The sequence below is a fragment of the Herpailurus yagouaroundi genome, unplaced genomic scaffold, assembly GCF_014898765.1.
Source record: "Herpailurus yagouaroundi ecotype Mexico unplaced genomic scaffold, PumYag 184, whole genome shotgun sequence".
In the NCBI taxonomy this organism is placed as follows: Eukaryota; Metazoa; Chordata; class Mammalia; order Carnivora; family Felidae; genus Herpailurus; species Herpailurus yagouaroundi.
In genome coordinates this window covers 11172075-11193527 of record NW_024412415.1, presented here as the reverse complement: position 1 = coordinate 11193527, position 21453 = coordinate 11172075, and the positions used below count along the sequence as shown (strand labels likewise).

Genomic DNA, 21453 nt, shown 5'->3' with positions numbered 1-21453 from the left:
TTGGCTTAGATATTATAAAGTTTGTTTTCTTAGAATGACATTTCTTGGAAGCAACGTGGAAAGTGGGCTGGAATAGACAGACCCAGGTGGCAGGCTAGAAACCGCATCTGACAAAGTCTCCAAGGGGAAGGAGACTGAGGACCTATCCTGTTGTAGATACTGTGTTAAGTGCTGGAAGCACAAAGATGAAGATACAGCTCTTTTCTCAAATGGGGGTGACAAATACAGAAACAGAATTACAACTCAGCGTGGTAGGTGCTATGAGAAAATAGTGTAAGAACCAATGAGTGCACAAAAGATGGGCATCTCATCCAGCCTGGAAGGGAGGTGGGTGTCCGAGAAGTCTTCCTGGAGGAAGTGAAGCCAGAGCTAAGTTTTTCAACCCCATTTGAATATTTAGAAAATTAGAATAAGACCATTTAATGAAACATCTGAAATCACCCTCCAGTTAAAATAACTTCCTTTGCAAATTCATTTTGCTTGTGTGACACAATGAAGAGCATATTGCCTGTTAAGATACATGTTTAATATCATTGAAAAGAAAGAAAGAATTGGGACAGGAAGCTGCTTTGATCAACAACTGAATACAACTCCCAGACAAAAGGAGAGAGGCCCCCAGGCCAGGGAGAGAGATCCTGGTGTACACTGATTATGAGAGAGGGCTCCATCAGAATTCCACTCTCCCCACAGCCAAATATAGCTTATAATTTCTGAAACCCAAACTAGAAGGCAGAGAACTTGAAGACTGGAGGCTGGAGAGGCAGATTTTAAGGATCTTATGCCTTCTGTAATGGACAGAAGATAAAAATCACTGAGATGCTTAACTGGAAAGTGTCAGATCTGATGAAAGGATTTGGAAGTCACTAGCATGTAGTGGGTAGGAAGACATGAGTGGATGAGATTGCCCAGGAATACCAAGTTGCAGAGGACTCAATTCAGGGCATGGGGGTATTCTTGATCCCTTTGAGAATGTGAGGAAAGCTCTGGGCTGTCTGTCTAGAAAAACGTACATGTTAAAAATCACACAAACCTACACAGTTTCAGGCAACTGTCAAATTAAGAATATGTGACATAGAAGGGAAAGAGGAGAGGCATGAAGAAGAGGATATTTGGATGGTGATGAGGAGAGCAGGAAAAAGGCATACAAGCAGCAGAAAGGAAAGATAACGCAAGGCATACAAGAAGAACCAGGAGATTAAAGTGTTAGGAAGCTGTGGGAGAATAGAGATATAAGGAGGGCATGGTCAATAGTGTCAAATGCTGTCAAGATTTGAGCTAAGGTAAGAGCTGAAACCCGTCATTTGCACTTAGAGTTAAGAAATCATTGGTAACTGTGGATAGTTTCTAAGGGGTGATGGGCAATGGTAGTTCCAGATTTTGTGTCATTCAAGTAGTGTTTAGGGGTGGTGACTGGGTAGAAGTGAGGGTATGGGATTTGTCTTGATAGTGTGTTTGCAGAGTACTAACACAGGATTGAAAAACTGTCAACTGGCCATAGGAAGGGTTGGGAAGCTTGTGGAATTGTTCATCTGTCCCTTGGTGCCCTCATTATGATGGAGTCAAAAGCCAGAGAGCAATGGTTGAAGGAATGATGTGAGTTGAGGAAATGCAGAAATTTGGTTCATCGGTAGGAGAGAGATAAGTGGCAGTTAAAATGAGAAACAAAAACAAGAAAGGGATTTTTATTTCTAAAAATGAACACATCCTGTTATTTTTACACTATGCATGCAGCAGGTGGCTCTTCATAAGACCTGGTCTCTACAACAACCTAATAAATCACTTCTGGAACACTGACATTCACCACTGGCCCTTTTATTTTTAATACCAAAGTGAGCTATTAGGAAATTCTTGACAGAAACAGCTGAATGACATTACCAAAAGGCCTGATCCCAATTTGGATATTTGAAAAGTTTCAGTAACTTAAACTTAATTAAGCTACTTAATCCCCCCCCACACTTTTATCATTCTAACATACAGCAAAACTTCTGCAACAAAATTTTTCTTTAGAGGAGCCAAGAATCACGGTCCTATAAACCATGATAACAGGACTTATCTAGCGGTTTTGATGTAGAGAAGTTAGTTTCATTTTCATTTTTATTCAGAAATTCTACAAAGTCACATGCGCTGAATTTAAACACAGGCTGTGGATATATGAATTCAGCAAAGTTCCAGGATATAAAATTAATGTGCAGAAATCTGTTGCATTTCTATATACCAATAATGAAGCAGCAGAAAAAGAAATCAAGCAATCAATCCCATTTGCAATTGCACCAAAAACAATAAGATACCTATGAATAAACCTAACTAAAGAGGTAAAAGATCTCTACTCTGAAAACTGTAGAACCCTTAGAAAGAAATTGAAGAGGATACAAAGAAATGGAAAAGCATTCCATGCTCATGGATTGGAAGACCAAACACTGTTAAAATGTCTGTACCACCCAAAGCAATCTACACAGTTAATGCAATCCCTATCAAAATACCACCAGCATTGGGATGCCTGGGTGGCTCAGTCAGTTAAGGGTCCAACTCTTAATTACACCTCAGGTCATGATATCATGGTTCATGACTATAAGCCCCATATCAGGCTCTACACTGACAGTGCGGAGCCTGCTTAGGATTCTCCCTCTCTCTGTCTCTCCCCTGCTCATGCTCTCTCTCTCTCAAAATAAATAAATAAACTTTAAAAAATACCACCAGCATTTTTCACAGAGCTAGAACAAACAATCCTAAAATTTGCATGGAATCGCAAAAGACCTGAATAGCCAAAGAAATCCTGAAAAAGAAAACCAAAGCTGGAGGCATCACAATTCCAGACTTCAAGCTGTATTACAAAACTGTTATCGTCAACACAGTACAGTAATGACACAAAAACAGACACATAGATCAATGGAACAGAATAGAGGACCCAGAAATAGACCCACAAACATATGGCCAACTAATCTTTGACAAATAAGGAAAGAGTTTCCAGTGGAAAAAAGACAGTCTCTTTAGCAGTGGCGCCGGGAAAACTGTACAGCAACTTGCAGAAGAATGAAACTGGACCACTTTCTTACACCATACACAGAAATAAATTCAAAATGGATGAAAGACCTAAATGTAAGACAGGAAGCCATCAAAATCCGCGAGGAGAAAGCAGGCAAAAACCTCTTTGCCCTTGGCTGCAGCAACTTCTTAACACATCTCCAGAGGCAAAGGACACAAAAGCAAAATGAACTATTGGGACCTCATCAAAATAAAAGGCTTCTAAACAGCAAAGGAAACAATCAGCAAAACTAAAAGGCAACCGACAGAATGGGAGAAGATACTTGTAAACGACATATCAGATAAATGGTTAGTATCCAAAATCTATAAAGAACATCAAGCTCAGCATCCAAAAAACAAATAACCCAGTTATGAAATGGGCAGAAGAGGGATGCCAGGGTGTCTCAGTTGGTTAAGCATCCAACTTCAGCCTAGGTCATGATCTCGCTGTTCCTGAGTTCAAGTCCTGAATTGGGCTCTGTGCTGACAGTTCAGAGCCTAGAGCCTGTTTCAGATTCTGTGTCTCCCTCTCTCTCTCTGCCCCACCCCCACTCAGGCTTTGTCTCTCTCAAAAATAAACATTAAAACAAATTGTTTTAAAGAAATGGGCAGAAGACATGAATAGACACTTCTCCAAAGGAGACATCCAGATGGCTGACAGACACATGAAAAGATGCTCAACATCACTCATCATCTGGGAAATACAAATCAGAACCACAATGAGATACCAACTCACACCTGTCAGAATGGCTAACAAGTCAGGCAACAACAGATTTTGGCGAGGATGCAGAGAAAGAGGATCTCTTTTGCACTGCTGGTGAGAATGCAAACTGGTGTAGCCACTCTGGAAAACAATATGAAGTTCCTAAAAAAATTAAAAGCAGAACTACTCTGTGACCCAGCAATTGCACTACTAGGTATTTATCCAACGGATATAGGTGTGTTGTTTCAAAGGGGAACATGCACCCCAATGTTTATAGCAGCATTATTGACAATAGCCAAAGTATGGAAAGAGCCCAAATGTCCATCAATGTATGAATGGATAAATAAAATGGGGTGTATACACACACACACACACACACAATGGAATATTACTCAGCCATCAAAAAGAATGAAATCTTGCCATTTGCAATGGTGTCAATGGAGCTAGAATGCATTATGCTAAGCGAAATGTCAATCAGAGAGAGAAAAATAATATGTGATTTCACTCATATGTGGAACTTAAGTAACAAAACAAATGAACAGAGTGAGGGGGAGAGGAGAAAGGGAAACAACAAGAGACTCTTAATAATAGAGAACAAACCGAGGGTTGATGGAACGAGGTGGGTGGGGGATGGGTTAGATGTGTGAGGGGTATTAAGGAGGATACTTGTTGTAATGAGCACTGGGTGTTGTATGTAAGTGATGAATCACTGAATTCTACTCCTGAAATCAATATTGCACTGTATGTTAAGTAACTAAAATTTAGAAAACATAATAAATACAGGATATGGGCACAGAACCCAGCTCACTCAGGTGTTAGATGAGGCTCAGGTGGGTCTTAGGTTTTTGCCTACCAGCTGTACTGATGTGCTCATTTTTGTTGCTGTCTTGTTTTCTTATTACTCCTGAGCTTTTGAACCTGTTTTCCACTGGAGTAGCCAAAAAGATACAAGATTGTCTGGGTAACTCATGCAAATGGGTTTTAACCTTGAAGATCTGGCTTCTAAATTCACAGGGGTCCCTCATCAGTTAGAGCTAGGTGGCAGATTTTAACTCACAACACCCAGTGAAAGGCAAGCATTATCAGGTGCACTGTTAGGATCTACAAGTGCACTGCCCAAGCGTTGAGATCTTGGTTCCTGGCAAATCTCCTAGGATCCCCCCAGGGCTTTCCAATCCAATTTTGATGAATCAAAACCTAGGGACTGAAGGGAACATAACCTCAAAACGCTCCTATGAAGGGTGTGGAAAACAGGAATCCTTTTAACAAATACCTACTCCCAAATATCAATCCCCATAATCTGTACTCACAAACTTGGTGGTTAAAAATGGAATTTATGTCTCTTGCCATTTCAAGAGTTTTCTCTATTATTAGATTATATTCTCATACTTCTATCAAGGTGCAGTGGTTGGGGAGATGCTGGCCCTTTAAGGGGGCAGCAAAGGAGGGGCTGGGACTCTTAAAGCCAGGGCAGCAAGCAAGCCAGGCCCAGGCTGCCATGGCTAAACTAAGTGGAAAGAACAGCAACAGTCCAGTGGTGGGTGTCAACAACAAGGCAGCTGTGAGGCCTCCAGGCCAAGTGTGTATTTGTGTGGAAGTGCTTCTCCAATTCCAAACTCTGTCCCTCATTTCTGACCCTTTGCTCCCTGCAGCTGGACTGGTGAGGGCACAGCATGGGGCTTTAAAACAGTCTGAAAGCCCATGTCCTGCTTCAAGATGCTGGGCCAATACTCCTCTGACAACCTTGCTAGGGGGAGAACATGGCTCTTTGAGGATGGATGCCATGACATCCTTACTGAGAAGGAGGGTATCTCTGGGTTTCTTCCCTGTCTCAGGTTTACCTTCCAGAGGCGGATGGTGTTATCTTACCAGAGGAAACAGCCATGGCGGAAGTGTGCAAGCCTGCCAAGATGACATGTCTTGAAGGTATTGACAATTAGGTTGTGATATCTGGATGAAAAGCCTTGGGGTACAGAGACTTGATGGTCTGGTTCAGTGGATGGATATGGGCCTGGGTGTCCAGAATTACTGGCAGTGACTTCCAAACTCTTTGACTTGCTAGCTACATCACACTGGTGACTGAGGTCACTTTTCTGGGCCCTATTTTCCTCTGCTCCATTGTGAAATTATCAATAACAGCCTTGCAGGACTGCTCAGCATTAAAAGGACACATACATGTAAGGTATCTGGTGCATAGTAGGCTTAAATTGCAGTGGGTCCTGGTAGCTGGAACTTGATTGGTTAAGAAGGCACTCAGGGCTGTTATGTGGGGGAGAGCAAGTAGAGAAATCTGGGGTAGTACTTAGGCAATTGGAGAGCTATGGAAAGCAAAAGTGGTTGACACCTGTCAGGTTCCATTTGTGCTAGGGGAGTGGTTAGGGGCAGGTAACGAGGGGGAGACATTGTTTGAAGAGGGTGCTGGAGGTGACTTGTAAACAGAGGTGCTACTGAGAATCAGCCTCTCTAGAAAAGACTCTTCATGCCTGAGTCCCCATCTACTCCCTCCTCAGGCCCCCACTTAAACCGAGGCCTGAGCAAGAGCTGTGGCTCCTTGGCTCCTGAGGAGGAGCCAGTATCTGCCTCCCAAATGGAAGACGAGGAGGAGGAGGAGGAGATGGATTTGGATCCAGATCTAACCCCAGACCTGGAGGAGGAGGAAGAGGAGGATGAGGAAGAGAGTGATCTCGGGGATCCAGCTGTCCTCAATGCTGTCCACAACACCCAGGTACCAGGACAGGAGGGGGTGGGGTAACTGTTGTCCTGAACCATCTGCGGCTTACAGACTGTTGCTAAATATCCTTCTCTTCACTCCTTTCTAGTCCCTCGCTTTAATCATTTGGCCATGACTACATGACCTCCACACCTTTCTAAGATAAGTTCTGGGTTAACATTTTCTATTTTAGGCTTGAACCTGAGTAGAGACACTCTCCTTCCTCCTTCCTATTTCCCACTTAGTTTCTGATGCTGTCTTCACCTTAAAAACCAGGTCCTAGAAGGGTTGTGCATAGCCCATAGGTGCTCGTCCAGCTCCTGGTGCTGAAGGTGAGTTTTCTTTGACCCTAGGCCCCATGTTTCAGCAGTTCATTCCTGGTATTTATTCCCCTGGATTCCCACAACCAGTGGAGAGAGACCAGGGTTCCCAAACAGAAATGAAATCACTCAGATTCTCCCTCAACTCACTTCTGAGATACCAGTCTTGCCTCCCCTCAAAGGAAGCAGAGAGGTCCTGATACAGTTGATTTTGATTACAACAAAGGGTCAGGCTTCCACTGTCTTGATTATTGGAAGTGGTTGGCCTTCCCGCACCCCAAACCCAGTGGATGCTGATGACCACATGGCTCTTTCAAGCCTCAGTCTTCCTCCCATTCTAGAGAGGTCTTCTCAACTCCCCTGGAATCAAGGCCTCTGGTGTGTTGGGGATGTCACCTGCTTCCTTGCACTTTCTGTGGCAGGTGAGTCACTTCATTATCCATCCTGTGAGAAAGTAATGGTGTGTGGAGAAGGAGCATGTGGAGTGTACCTTAGTCTGTTCTTGACCTTGCTCTGGAAATGGAGCACCCCAAGTGAGGTGCAGGTATGGGAGGCAGGAGATACCTATAGTCTAGGGAAGGTTGTTAAATTTTTTTTTTTCAACGTTCATTTATTTTTGGGACAGAGAGAGACAGAGCATGAACGGGGGAGGGGCAGAGAGAGAGGGAGACACAGAATCGGAAACAGGCTCCAGGCTCCGAGCCATCAGCCCAGAGCCTGACGCAGGGCTCGAACTCACGGACTGCGAGATCGTGACCTGGCTGAAGTCGGACGCTCAACCGACTGCGCCACCCAGGCGCCCCTAGGGAAGGTTGTTAAGTGGTAGAGGTGGTCAGGGGACAACTGGCCATCCAAGTAAAAAAGACAAACTAGAGCCATCCTTTCACCTCCCAATGTTTCAGCAGATGAGCAGCATTGAGCTTAGGGCTGGAAAGAGCACCTGCCCTTAGGTTAACTGTGTAATGAGAACATGGCATGGGGTAGAGGAATTGCAGGAAAGCCTACAGGGAGAATAAGAAGACAATTGCAGCTCTTGGGAGGAGGAGTCCAAAAAGAGGCAAAGAAGCATTGCCCCAGTAGCTGAAGGTACAAGAGTCTGAGGGAAGACCATCACAGAGAGGAGAGACCGAGACCAGTGATGACTCACCAGACAGGAAAAGTGTATGCCCCCACACTATCAGGGACTAAGGAGCTGCTCCCTAGGAGGTGACCAACTCTGTTGGGTGAGGTTCTTATGGGAGAAAAGGCAGGTGACAATATAAAGTTGGGAAAGGCATGTGGCAGCAAGAGCAGCATTTGTTGCTGAAGATGCCCTTTTCCCAGACCTCCAAATTCCTCTCTCAGACGCTGGACTACCTCTCTCCTGTTCCTTTCCGGACTACCTTTTCCAGTGCCAGCTCTCCAGCACGACACTTTGGACCTCGACTTCTCCTACCAGACCTAACTCTCTTCTGCAGCCCACCAACCTCATGGCCCCCTAGTTTCAGGTACTGGCTTAGTGAGCTGGGCATCCCAGTGTCTACCACAGGCTGAACTCTTCTCCAGAGGTTCAGAAAGTAGTGGTTTGAGGAGGGGTGGAGCCACTCCACCAACTGCCACAGAAAAACACCTACAGAAACTTAGTAAGAGAAGTGTGTGGTAGGGTCCAGTCATTTTCCCCTCACAGATGAGGAAATCGAGGCCCAGAAGGACTAAAAACTTACTTGAGGTTAGCTGCCATGGCAGAACTCAAGTTAGGACAGAACTCCCAACAACCAGGCCAAGTCGTTTTCTCTTGTGTCAAGATTTCCCGCAGCCAAATTGCAGGAAAATGTATCTTGGAGGGGAAAGTGAGCCCTGCTGAGCTAGGGTTGTGGTGTTTTGTGTGGCTGACTTTGGGGGAGGAACATGAACAGATGGAGCTGCTTTAGATGTCCAACTGAGGTTACCAGAGGCTAATTGAATGGGAGGGCAGGGAGCTGAGTGCTTTCTTTCACCCAGCCCAAGTTTCTTTCTAAGTCTTCCTAGTCATCTGACCCAGCTCCACCCTCAGCACCAACGGATCTTGCAGCTGCAGCAACATAGTCGAACACCAAGGTAAAGTCTGGATGGGCAGCGGGGTTGAGGGCAGCTCGTATGCATGCTGAGTATTCCTATGTGATTGGGCATCTCTCCAAAGCCCCTACACAAATAACACTCTCCCAGTGTTGCCCACCTATGCACTCTGTTCCATCCTGCCCAGATGGCTCCACTCCCTGCTTAACTCTCCTTGGGACATTCACTGTGCAGGGGTGGGAAGGTCTAAAGGAATGTTCCTTCTGGCTTAAAGTCCCCCAGCCAAGAAGCCTTGGTCTCAGCAGCCAGACCCCTATGTTAACCTCATGACCCGAAAAGAGAAAGACTGGGTGATAAAAGTACAGATGGTTCAGCTGCAGAGTGAGAACCCCTGCCTGGATGACTATTACTACCAGGTGAGCCCCAGGTGCTCTTCTCCGCCTCTGACCTTGGTGTCAAATGGACCTGGACTCCATCAGCCCTCTTGGGTCATTTTTCCAGCTTTTAGAGGCCATGTCCAGTCAGGTGGGAGAGACCATCCCTACAGGATAGGGGCCATATTTCTAAAGCTGACATCCCAAGATCGTTATCCTCTATTCTCCTACACTTCAGACAAATGGGATTATTTACAATTCCCCAAACATTGACATTTTGTCTTCATCCTTTGCCAAGAATTTCCCCTACTCAGCCTTGAAATAAGAACTTTTCTGCCTTTGTACAATTTTGTGGATCTTAGAAATGTCTTGTTATAAACCTTCACCTACTTTGTGCTTTTTTAGATATGATACATGAATCTCCTAAATAGTGGGATTCAATTTGTTGAATAAATGCCAGCAGAAATTTTCACTCCTTACCCTCTGTTCCCTATCTCCCTTTTATTTATGAGGCAGGTCTTACCTACTGATTTTGGATGTTGTCTAAGCTGTGTTACACTTTCTTGTCAACTTCTATGAGCCCCATACCAAGTTTCCGACCCTTAACCCCTTCCTATTTAGACTAATTTCTTTCTTCCTTTCCACCATGCTTCAAAAACTCTTCTTTCTGCCCAGATGACTGAAAGCAAAATATTTTTATACTCTTGACTTTTTGGCACTGCTTCTAAGTGAAAGAACTTTATTTAAATCCTTGTTTGACTCACAGTCAGTGGCTTTATTTAGCTTGGGATTTTACAGATTTCTTTGAGAAGATACTAGAGCTGCTGGGCCATTCCTCAGAAGCATAAAACTGGCCTAGAGTGCTATTGGCTACTGGCCAGTTGACAATAGTGCCATCTCTGTACTGCAAGCTCCTCATGGTTCTTCATGCCATCAGATAACTGTAATTTGGGAAAGCACAGGTACAATCACAAAACTAAACAGGGGTTGGGGGCGGAAGATGTGTGCAGTGTGTATACTGGGAATAAGGAATGAAAGAAGGTTGCAGATGTTGGGAAAGGTTTGCTTCCTGGATTTCCACCTTGCTCTCTGCCTTTTCATCAGATCTGGTGGTGGTATCTAGCTCCTCAAGTCCTTAGTACGGAGACCCCAATACAGATGGCACGATGCCCAACTCAAGATGTCGGTGGAAAGGCCTAAAGTGCCAAGATCATTTCTGAAATGAATGCTGTAGGAAAGGATGTATTAAGAGGTTGCATTTAAGAACCTTAATTCTAAGTTGAGATGAGGATACATTTTTCTATTCCATGGACTCTCAGGAATATTATCAGAAACTAGAGAAGAAGCAGACAGAGGAAGAACTACTGGGGCGAAGGACCAAGGTTGAATCCCTCAAGCTGGTAACACCTTACATTCAGAAGGCGGAGGCTTATGAGTCAGGTGGGACCAGGGCTGACATGGTGGGTTGGGATAGACATCCGGATGAACAGAGGGTGGAGAGGGGAAGGGAATGTGTTTTTTTGACTCCTTTTTGTGCAGTGGTTCGAATCGAGGGTTCCCTGGGCCAGGTAGCTGTATCAACATGTTTTAGCCCTCGTCGAGCTATTGATGCTGTACCCCATGGATCTCAAGAGCAGGTAGAAGTGTTAACTCTACAGAACCCTTTTTGTCTCCCCTGTTTTGGAGAAAGGACTGGGGCATTGTCATGCTTGAGATCAGATTGTGACCTAAGAGTGATAAAGAAGTGTGGTCAGACTTTGTGTTAGCCTTTCTGGCTCAATTTGTAGCTCGCTTGAGGCCTGGGCTGCTGCTATGGAGGTGTGGCTGATGGCCTGGGACTCTCTCCTAGGAGATGGGAGCTGCAAGCAGTCAGAGGCTTCAGGTGTTGTCCCGGATTGAGAAGGTGAGCTATCAAGTCCTTAGGGATGAGTTCCTAATTGACCCTTGAGAATGGAATATTGCTCATATTGAACTCTTCCTCTTTTCCCACCCTCAAATTGCCAGATGTTCATTCAGTTACTAGAGCTAGAACAGGGCCAGAAGGATGGGCCTCAACAGCCCTGCTACTCCGAACAGCAGAGCAACCAGGTTGAGAAGCTCTTCCAGGCCTTAAAGACCCAGGAGCAGAATAATCTGGAGTGAGTGTGGGAGGGTCACACCTCCAGCCCAGGAAGGGCAAGATGAGCAAAGACACTGACTTTGCTTCTGCCCCCTTGTTTCTGGCATGTAGCCAGAGCCCTCTATACAGAGCCCTGAAAATGTTCTCCTTTCTCGAATGTAGGGAGGCAGCAGATGGCTTCCTGCAGGTGCTCTCCGTGAGGAAGGGGAAAGCTCTGGTGGCAAGGCTGCTCCCTTTCCTGCCCCAGGATCAAGCTGTTCGCATTCTTCTAGCTATCACCCACCATTTGCCCCTCCTAGTCAGAAGGGATGTTGCCGATCAGGTATTGTGGCACTGAGCAGAGGATACTTTTGTGGATGGGTGAGGGATCCTTCCACTTCATCCTCTGTCCCCCACCCCCAGAGATGCTGAAGAAAGTGCTGGGCATGGGGAGGTCAACCTGACACCCTCAGGTGGGTGAGTTCCAGAACAAACTACTGTAGGAACAACTGATGAACTTTAGGTACAATAAACAAAATACAGGCATGTGTTGGCACAGGTGTGAGTGTGCTGTGGAGGTTTGAGAAGATAAGGACTCCCTGAGAAGTGCGAGCCCCATGTCCAACTTTCTTAGGGAAGGCATCCTAAATAAGTGGGTATTGAAGGACCAGTATTCAGATTGGAGAGACATGAATAATGATAGGCTGGGGAAGTAACCTGACCAGGAAAGTGCCAAAAGCAGGTCAGCAAGAAAAGGGGGTAGAGGAAAAGTAGGAGGAGGTGAAGTTGTAGTGAAATCTGAGAGAGGCACTTACCTTCTTGCAGGCCCTACAAATGTTATTCAAACCTCTGGGCAAATGTATCAGTTACTTGACCTTCCATGAACTCCTCCAAGGACTTCAGGGGCTAATGCTGTTTCCGCCTGGCTCCTCAGAGCGACCAGTCACTGTGATCCTTCAGAACCAGGTAACACAGGGTGGAGGCTTTTCTCTTGCCACAGATGGCTTTCAGGTGCTATCACAGGCAAGGAATAAGCAAGGGAGTGCTAACTTTGCATCTTTGCTGCAGTGCTCCTCCATATTTAGTAAGCACTAGGATCACCTGAAAAACTCACAGAACACCGGTTCCTTGGTCTGCACCCTTAGAGAGTCTCATTTAGTAGACTTGGAGTGTGGCCCATGTATTTGTTTTTCTAACAAGCTCCCTGATGGTGCTGAGGTGGACCTCTAGAGCAGAGGTCACCAAACTTTTTTTGTTTTTGTCTTTAATTTTTTTTTTACATTTATACATTTTTGAGAGTGAGACAGAGCATAAGCGGGGGGAGGGGCAGAGAGAGAGGGAGACACAGAATCCGAAGCAGGCTCCAGGCTCTGAGCTGTCAGCACAGGGCCCAACGCGGGGCTCGAACTCATGGACTGCCAGATCATGACCTGAGCTGAAGTTGGACGCTTAACCGACTGAGACACCCAGGCGCCCCGTCACCAAACTTTATTATCTCTTTTAGTAAAAAGCTCTGAATCCTGTCCCCCATGTGCTTGTCTATGGATCCTACACATGTGAAACTATACTAAGTATATACCTTTATTATGTAAATAGAAAGATAGAAAAACTTAAGTGAAGACTCTAGATGTGAAAGTTCTGATACCTTCTAATTACCCCAATGGTATATCTTGTGAACCCCTCTCTGAAGATCTTTGCCTAAAGTAATGTTTCATTCAGTGGGGTCCACAAACTACCTGCATCAGATTCCTGGGTCTATTCCTGATGTATAGACTCTGACTCCTGAGAGTAGAACCCACAAGTGTGCATTTAATCAACTCTCCACAAGGATCTTCTGGAAACTTGAAAGCAGAGATTTCCTTCTAAAGGTCTGAGAGTTCTTTGGCCAGCCATTGTAAAACCTGACCACTTTACAAGTGTTGTACTCTATTTTTACATGTGAACCTTCCCTTTTAATTGGGAACGTGGCAGAGCCAGGAAAGCACTGCTTGCCTATGGTGAACTCCTCTTACCTTGGATATTCTATCACTTGCAGTTTGGAATTTCTTTGCTCTATGCCCTGCTGAGTCATGGGGAGCAGCTGGTATCCCTGGAGTCTTCTCTTAAGGAGTCCAATAGTGATAATTCAGCTTGGTAAGATCTTAGGGCCTTGTAAATACTATGTCAGTACCCCTGGGATGTATAGGCTGAGTCAGATGAGCTATTTCTTGAGTGGTATATTCTAGTATTGGGAAGGAAGTTGTATAGAGAAGGGAAGTTGTATAAAGACAGAGACAGAGCATGAGCATGTGAGGGGCAGGGAGTGGGTGGGGGGGTGGGGGGTACACAGAATCTGAAGCAGGCTCCAGGCTGTCAACACAGAGCCTGACGCAGGGCTCAAAGCCCCAAACCGTGCGGCAAGACCCCTGCTGGAAGCAGCCACTTTTCCCCGTGTCCCCCAGACACACCCCCCCCCCCCCGACCGCCGCCACCTTTTTTCAATGTTTATATACTTGAGAGAAGCAGAATATGGGTGGGGGTGGGGCAGAGAGGGAGACAAAGAATCTGAAGCAGGCTCCGGGATCTGAGCTGTCAGGCCACGTGGGGCTCAAACTCATAACCAGTGAGATCATGACCTGAGCTGAAGTGGGACACTTAACCAACTGAGCCACCCAGGTGCTCCTTTTTTTTGTTTTTTCTTTTTTTTTTTTAATATTTATATTGCTCACGCATGAGCATGAGCAGGGGAGGGGCAGAGCGACTGAGAATCTGAAGCAAGGAACTTCAGAGTTCTTAATATAAGAAGGAGCATATGTAAAGCACTAAGCATTGTTTGGCACATAGAAACTCTGCAAATGTTCCCTTAATTGCTACAAGCACAAAGGCTGATAGTGGTGGTGGAAAAATAACTAGGAACCTTGGCCTTGAGTTCTGTTTACTACATAAATACAAAGACTCTGAGATTTTCTGTCTTTTCTGCCCTCCAGGACAGACATGGTGGTTCTGATTGCCTGGGAGATCGCCCATATGCCGACAGCCTCTCTGGCAGAACCCTTAGCCTTCCCCAGCAACCTTCTTCCTCTGTTTTGTCACCATGTGGACAAACAATTGGTACAGCAGCTAGGGGAGAGGATGGAGTAAGTGATGGCAGAAACAAGGTCCTAGCCCCTTGTTCAAGCCCAGTCTAGTTTCTGTCACTTAGTTCTTGTTTTAAGCTAAGAATATGAAGGATACCTTGTTTTTAGAAGTTGTTCCAGATACCAGCATTTACTGAGTAACCAGTTGGTCCATATTAGGGCTGTGAGGCCTATTTCTTCAGTCAGACTTTTTTATTTATTCCCAGATGGCTTTCCTCACTTACCCTAAACTACTTAAGGGCAAGGATGAATAGAAGCTGAATGGTTAATTGAAGAAATATTTGAGGGACAACTACTCTAAGATAAAAGTATGAACAACATGAAAGGTCACTTGTGTCCTCAGAATTTACCATCTGCTGGAAGGAGTCAGATACTAATCAAATCACACAAATATTTTAGAAAATATAATTGTTTACAGTTAACATCTGTTCTCTTTGTAGGCTTGCTTGGATCTACTGATCCAGTTGTGCTGGAACATGTACATGTAGGAAAAGTTTAATCATCAGACACTGGCTATATGAGCTATGTCTTCAGAGATCCAGAGAGTCCAAGGACATTTCTTATGCCTTGATACATTGAAGGACCCCAACCAAAACATTTTTTGATGCTTGCATTAAAAACCTGTGTGATATGCCTAAAATGGCATGGCATGATAAGGTATAATTAAAGAGCTAAAAGAATAATGTGTTCAAACTTGTTATAAGTTAGGAGATGCAACTTGTGAATGCCCTAAGAAAGTCCTTAATAAAAGGGACAAGGTCTTGTTATGTCTAACAAAAGTATGACCTGGAAATTTCTTTACTGTTTCCATTTTTTTTTTTCCTGGTGTATTTATTTACTTTGAGAGAAAAGAGGGAAGGAGCAGAGAAAGAGAGAGGGAAAGAATCCCAAGCAGGCTCCAGTGGGGAGCCTGATGTGGGGTTAGAACTCAAAGTGTGAGGTCATGACCTGAGCTGAAATCAAGAGTCATGACACTTACCTGACTGAGCCAAACAGGTGCCCCCACTACTGCCATTTTGTATAAAGAGAAAGTAGCCCTCTTGAAGCTAATAGGATTGGCTATAAATATCTCCCTTGGGGTATGAAATGTTTGTTGATGAATACATGACCTTGTTTGTCAAGTTAAATTAATCACTGGAATCCCTTTTTTGAACCAGGCACATTTTAGGTGGTAGAGTAACAGCAGTGAAAACTCCCTGCTCTACTGAAGGTTACATTCTGGTTAGTCAGGGGCTGATGCAAAACATCAAGTTGTGATCAATACCTTGGTGTGTTAGGAGTGACTGCAGTGTAATGGTCCAGGAAGGACTGTCAACAGTGGTTACAATTAAGTAGAAGGGAAAGTATTCCACACAGAGGAACTACTGAGCACAAAGCTGCCAAGTGAGAATTAATTTAATGTGTTTCAGAAAAAGAAGGAAAAGTATGGCTAAAGTACACAGAGAAGGTGGGAGGGTGATGAGGTTGGAGAGAGGTTAGGCAAGGTATAGATTTATAAGCCATGACTTAAATATTGGAATTTTAACTAATGGGAAGTCCAAATTTTAAACTGGAAAGTGATGTGACTTCATTTTTAGGTCACTCTGGCCTGCTTATTGTTAGAGGAAGAAGGGAGAAAGCAGAGAAAAATGTTAAGAGGTTTCTTCCATCAGTTCAAGCAAAACTTGAAGAGCAGGGGCAGAGAAAGCAGAGAAGAAATTTGGAGTAGGTCTTGGAAGTAAGAGTTGGCAGACATTGCTGATAGGCTTGGTAACAGTGGGGGTTGATAGGCTTGATAACCGTGGTTACTTGGATGACTTCAAGTAAAGTGAATGGTGGGTGCCCCATACTGAAGTGGAGGGAAAAAACAAGGAAAATAGGGCTTGGGGGGAGGATGGTTAAGAAGAGTCAACTAAGAATTTTCTTAAGGGGATATAAAAACGACAGCAGGTAGTGGTCTGTGTACCTTAAGGGAGGATTTCTTTTAAGAATATCATGTGGACTTGATATAATATCAAACACCCCAATAAAGGGGGAGAAAGCAATGCAGAAGAAAAAATTTTACACACTCAAAGTCTTAGAACAAGAAGGATGTGAGAAGGATGTGAATCAAAGCACAAACGGAGGAGTTGGCCTTTGGTTACCTGTGTGTGAATGTGTTAAAATAGTGATGTTTATTAGACCTTCCCAAATTCCTATTACACACCTCTTCTTCACCCTCTCTGTTCTGCTCCAGCTCTGAAGATCTTTCATCATACTTCCCTGATAAAAGACTAGTAATGATACATGAAACTCTACCACCACCCCACCTTTACTACCCTATTTCTTTGCCCTTTACAATGGATATTATTTGACTTCAACATTCAGGTCAACTCCCAACAAGAGAGCAGTCCACATTACCAAAGACGTGATACCACCCAGGTCCTGTAAGCGAAAATAACAGTAGGATAGTAAAAGCAAAGGAGAGAGAGAGAGGCAGAGAGAGGCAGAAACCGGGTTCCAACAGATGGAAAGCATTTAGAGTAAAAATACAGAGGGTAATGCCCCAGAGCGAGTAAAGTTGCTGCAGCCTGCCTTAAGCCGCTAAATGTGGTCCTTAATTCTTTCAGGGTAGTTAAGCAAACAGGCTTGAGGAAAAGGCAGATGCAGTTTTGTGGGACAGGTTGGTGCCGGCCTCCATAGGCGAGAAATGCAATCAGCCGAGACAGCTCAGCTGTCTATGCCGGAGTCACGAGACAGCGAGCGAGGCGGCTACACTGCGCATGCCCAGGACGCAGATCGGCTCAGGTGACCGGAAGAAATGGCCGGACCAAAATGGCTGCAGAAGAAGCAGCCGGCAGGGCTGCCAGCTGGGGCAGTTGCAGCTCTAAAACCATGGAGCGGGTTCTACCTATGTTGTTGGTGCCAGTCCCAGCGGAGGCAACACGGCGGCTGGGATCTCGGGCACAGTTGCACAGAGAGCAGGAGGTTCTGGGGAGCCTAACAGCTGCAGGCAGCCTGCAAGTGCTTTCCTTGGCGCCGAGCGGCCGGAGTGGGGGTGCCTGCTGCCTCAATGGTCCCTTTCGGCAGTAAGTGCTGCGGGAAGGCTGGGCAGTGTGGGAGGAGTCCGGAGCCTTAGTTCGGCTGGCCCCAGTACTCCCCTCCGGGTGTGAGGGTAGCCGGGAGAGGAGTGATAAACACCTGAGAGGTGATCTAGGTGCCCTCTTAGAACCTTTTTCTCGCTTTGCAGCCCCACCCTCCCTTCCCTTGTGAGGGGAGTGATAGGGGGTGGGAACAGAGAAGGTATTCAGCTCCTTTGCTGGCCGCAGGGAACCTGGAGTGGGTCCCAGCTCGGGCGCTGATAAATTCAGCATAGGTTGATTAATCGTTACTGTGCTGTGTACCGTGCCCATTTTCTTTCAGTTAAATCCCTTAAAGATACCAGTTGGGGACAATCTCTAATTTGAATCATCTTGATACCTTTTTCTTGTGCACGAAACAGCGACTTCCTTCACACACGGACCCTTCCCCCCCGCCTGCCTCCCTTCTTCAAGGATAGAGCCTCGTTTGCCCACTCATTTATTGTTTAACAAATATTTATTACACGCTTACTGTTATATAGGAGCAGTGCCCCAGAAGTTGAACAAAATAGCAAAGGTTGCGTGATTTGGGAAGACCGAAAAAAACAAACAAAACAAAACACCTAGTTATAATCCTGTACTAACTTTCCACTTGTGTAACTCTCCGGACAGGAGTTAGAGTTTATGTCATTAAGTTTGAGAGTGTCCTCTGAGTCTTTGGGCTTTTTTTTTTTTTTTTTTTATTTTTTTACCCTTAAGTTTTATTTATGTGATCTCTACACTCAGCATAGGGCTGGAACTCACAACCCAAGGTCAAAAATCGTATGTTTTCTGACTGAACCAGCCAGGCACTCCTGGGCTCTTTTTAATAACAAAACGTTTTGGAAACGATCTCCTCTTTAAAACTTAATGTAGTCAAGAGGTGTCTTGTCTTGGAATCTCCAGGTTCTGTAACAGTGCCTGACAGTAGAGATGTGTTTGTTAAATAAGCAACTGGTTTACTCGGTTTGGTATTTGTATTTTTTACTCCTGATTTCTAGCTGATAGGAAGAACAATCTCTCCATAACGGAAGTTAGTTTATTCAACTGCTTTAAGTACCTATGGTCACAGTCCCCTAAAGAAAGGAATGAGAGAAAAGCAGAACTCTTTAGGTGTTTGAGACTTAACAGAAGATAAGGCATGTACACATGAAATGAAGGCGTTTGTAAACTGCATGAAATTACTAGAAGGAAGAAGGATTAAGAGGGATTTATTTTTTATTTGAATTGAATTTTAATTCAAGTACTTCATATGGTAAAAAATAAGGATAAATCTATAGTATTCAGGGCTTACTTATCTCAAAGTGTATATGGCCTTTTTTATATGTTGAAATCACTGTACATTCTATAGTTATTTTTATTTAACATTTCCTGTCTTTTCATGTGACAGTATAGTCCATATGCTACTGATGTTAATGGTGTTACTGTATTCTTCCTTTTAAATATACCTTAATTTAATATTTTTTATATTTGACCATTCCTATTGTTTTCCATATTTTCAGTGTAAACGGTCAGGAATTGAGTGTTCCTGAGAAATCATCAGTCCAGGTATAAAGATAGAAATATAAAATGTGTCAATATTTTTCTTTAATAAGGACAAAAAAATCATCTGATTTTTTTTTTAAGAAATAAAATTTAACTACTGTATATAAAAAAGATTTTTTTGAACGATAAAGCTTTATCAGCATGGTAGCCTCCTGCCATTCCATTGTTTTCACAATTGGGTCCTTTTATTTTTTTAATTTAGTTTGAAGCTGTCACATCATTCATTATTCTCTTTCCATCATTACACTGCTGTAAAACTTCTGTAACTGTGCTGTCTAGCATGGTAGCCATTAGCTACATGTGACTTAGTGAATTTTAAATATTTCCTCAGTTGCACTATTCACATTTCAACTGTTCAGTAGTCACATGTGTCTGTTAGCTACTGTATTGGACAGTGCAGATATATAGAATAGTTCTGACCAACAGAATGGAAAGTTCTCTTTGTCAGGGCTATTCTATAATATACCGTCTTCGAGTCTTCATAGTCTATAAATACTAACAGTCACTTTTTAAGTCATCGAAAACATTTAAGTTAGCAAAACCTACTTTAAGTTTGAGCATCACCTCTTATAAAAAATATACATATTTGGTTGCTGAAACTTATCCTTGTGACTGTTCCTTTAAACATTTCATCAGACAGGATTTAGGAAGATAATTCATCATTTATTGCTCCATGTCCCCTTTCACCAGTCACTCCTATATTGTTAGCCTCAAGGGGGCTCAGGTAGAAGAGGGGCAAAGTCCCAGAGCAATTTACATTCCCTTTAAAGCCAGTATAGGACTAATGCTACTACTCCATGAATTAAAGAATTGTTCTTGACTCATTCTGCCCTTCTACCCTCACCATTGTGGGTAAATATTACTGTGGATAATAGAATATAATAATCTATGCTTTTTCCTTAGCTTTGTATGGGACGAGTCTCATAAGAGCAGCTCACCAACAGACAAGCCCAAACTGCTTGCTCTTAGTGAGAATTATGAACTGTTTATCTATGAATTTAATTTGAAAGATGGAAGATGCGATGCAACCATTTTGTATAGCTGTAGTGAGGAGACATTGCAAAAGCTCATTGAAGATCAAAATATCAGTAAGTATTTACAGGTGGTCAGTCTGTGACATCACTGTGAAATCTTATATATTCCAGGAAAACTTCTTATAGAGATGAAATCAGGGAGGGAGATTTGCCTTGTTAAGTACAGTAGCCACTACCCACATGAGGCTTTTGAGCATTTGAAGTGTGGTTAATGTGAATTAAGATGTCCTCTAAGTGTTAAATACGTTCCAGGTTTTGCAGGCTTAGGATCAGAAAGTAAAATATCTCATTCATAGTTTTTTGTATTCATTACACGTTGAAATGCTATTTTGGATATTATGGGGTAAGTAATATATAAAAATTAATTTCACCTGATTCTTTTTTTTTTTTTTGGTGCAACTAGAAAATTTAAAATTCCTTGTGCAGTTCGCATTTGTGACTGATATATTTCTATTGGATAGTGCTGATCGAGACTGGTTACCCAGCTGTTTACTTTATTTCATCCTGAAGGCTGCAGAGAGCAGAAATGAAGCATTCAGGCTTTATATTTAAGCAGTAGCATACTCGACACACTTGATTTTAAGGTTCCTTCTTTTTCTTTTTTAGATTTTTTTATTTTTAAGTAATCTCTACACCCAACGTGGGGCTCGAACTCACAATGGAAGAGTCACATGCTCTAGTAGCTGAGCCAGACAGGTGCTCCCCCATCTTGTTAAAAAAAAAAAAAAAATCTGTGATTGTTCTTGTGAGGTTCCCAGGATAAGTAGGGTTTTTTTTGTTTTTGTTTTCTTTAATCTTCTTGTGTACTATCAGACTTGGACCATAAACAGAAGGAACAGAGATATTGTAGGCTACCTTTATTCATCCCCCTACCTACCTACCAGTGACCACTTGATTAGGTGGGTATGGGCAATAACTGTCTAGAGTCGGACTAAGTGCTATTTCTTCTTCACTTGATCTGTTTATGATATGTTTACAAGATCAAAATTGCCAACTGTAAAATTGTGACCAGTGAGTTTGAAATACTATGCTTTTGTTTCCTAGGTATTTCCATATTGTCTTTGAGAATTCTGTCATTTCATGATAACACTTCACTATTGCTCATCAACAAATGTATCATCGTACACCTTATATTTCCTGAAAGAGATGCTGAGGTTGGAGTATGCAGCTGTTTTACATTACCCTTGCCTGCACAGGCAGTGGACAGGATTATTGACACGCAGCTCTGCAGAGGAATTCTCTTTGTTTTGAGTAGTTTAGGCTGGATCTGTATCCTTGGCAGTAAAGATGTGGATGTGCAGGGGAGGAGAATGCCTTAAAGGATGAGCCTTTTTTAGGTTTTTAGTTTTAGGGACTGGTATATAAGTAGAATTGTTAGATTTTCAGTATAATTCAGGGAAAAAGATCTTTATGAACTTGAA

The 21453-nt window shown here is 43.5% G+C and overlaps 2 protein-coding genes across 2 annotated transcripts in view; both read left to right on the top strand.

The window, feature by feature from the left end:
- The first annotated feature begins 6256 nt into the window (after positions 1–6256).
- Positions 6257–17146, top strand: PATL2 (PAT1 homolog 2). Its single transcript, XM_040493374.1, has 14 exons — positions 6257–6449; positions 7096–7176; positions 8099–8241; positions 8762–8830; positions 9063–9204; positions 10482–10602; positions 10702–10799; positions 11012–11065; positions 11167–11300; positions 11444–11603; positions 12086–12226; positions 13296–13393; positions 14227–14376; positions 17038–17146. Exons 1-14 carry the CDS (start codon positions 6312–6314, stop codon positions 17144–17146), a joined length of 1638 nt encoding a protein of 545 aa, XP_040349308.1. The 5' UTR covers positions 6257–6311.
- The window catches only part of SPG11 (SPG11 vesicle trafficking associated, spatacsin), an 88478-nt gene continuing 84160 nt past the window's right edge, over positions 17136–21453 (top strand). The window contains exons 1-3 of the mRNA XM_040492550.1: positions 17136–17423; positions 19902–20086; positions 21077–21301. Coding sequence (XP_040348484.1) covers positions 17170–17423; positions 19902–20086; positions 21077–21301 — 664 coding nt within the window. The 5' untranslated portion in view covers positions 17136–17169. The remainder of the gene's footprint in view (positions 17424–19901; positions 20087–21076; positions 21302–21453) is intronic.

What these genes read in the sequence shown, in the direction of transcription:
- PATL2 (XM_040493374.1), top strand. Translation starts at nt 6,312, where the DNA reads ATGGAAGACGAGGAGGAGGAGGAGGAGATGGATTTGGATCCAGATCTA. An exon ending in CAACATAGTCGAACACCAAG is followed by an intron (nt 8,831 to 9,062) that starts GTAAAGTCTGGA and finishes TCTGGCTTAAAG; the next exon opens with TCCCCCAGCCAAGAAGCCTT. An exon ending in CCCATGGATCTCAAGAGCAG is followed by an intron (nt 10,800 to 11,011) that starts GTAGAAGTGTTA and finishes ACTCTCTCCTAG; the next exon opens with GAGATGGGAGCTGCAAGCAG.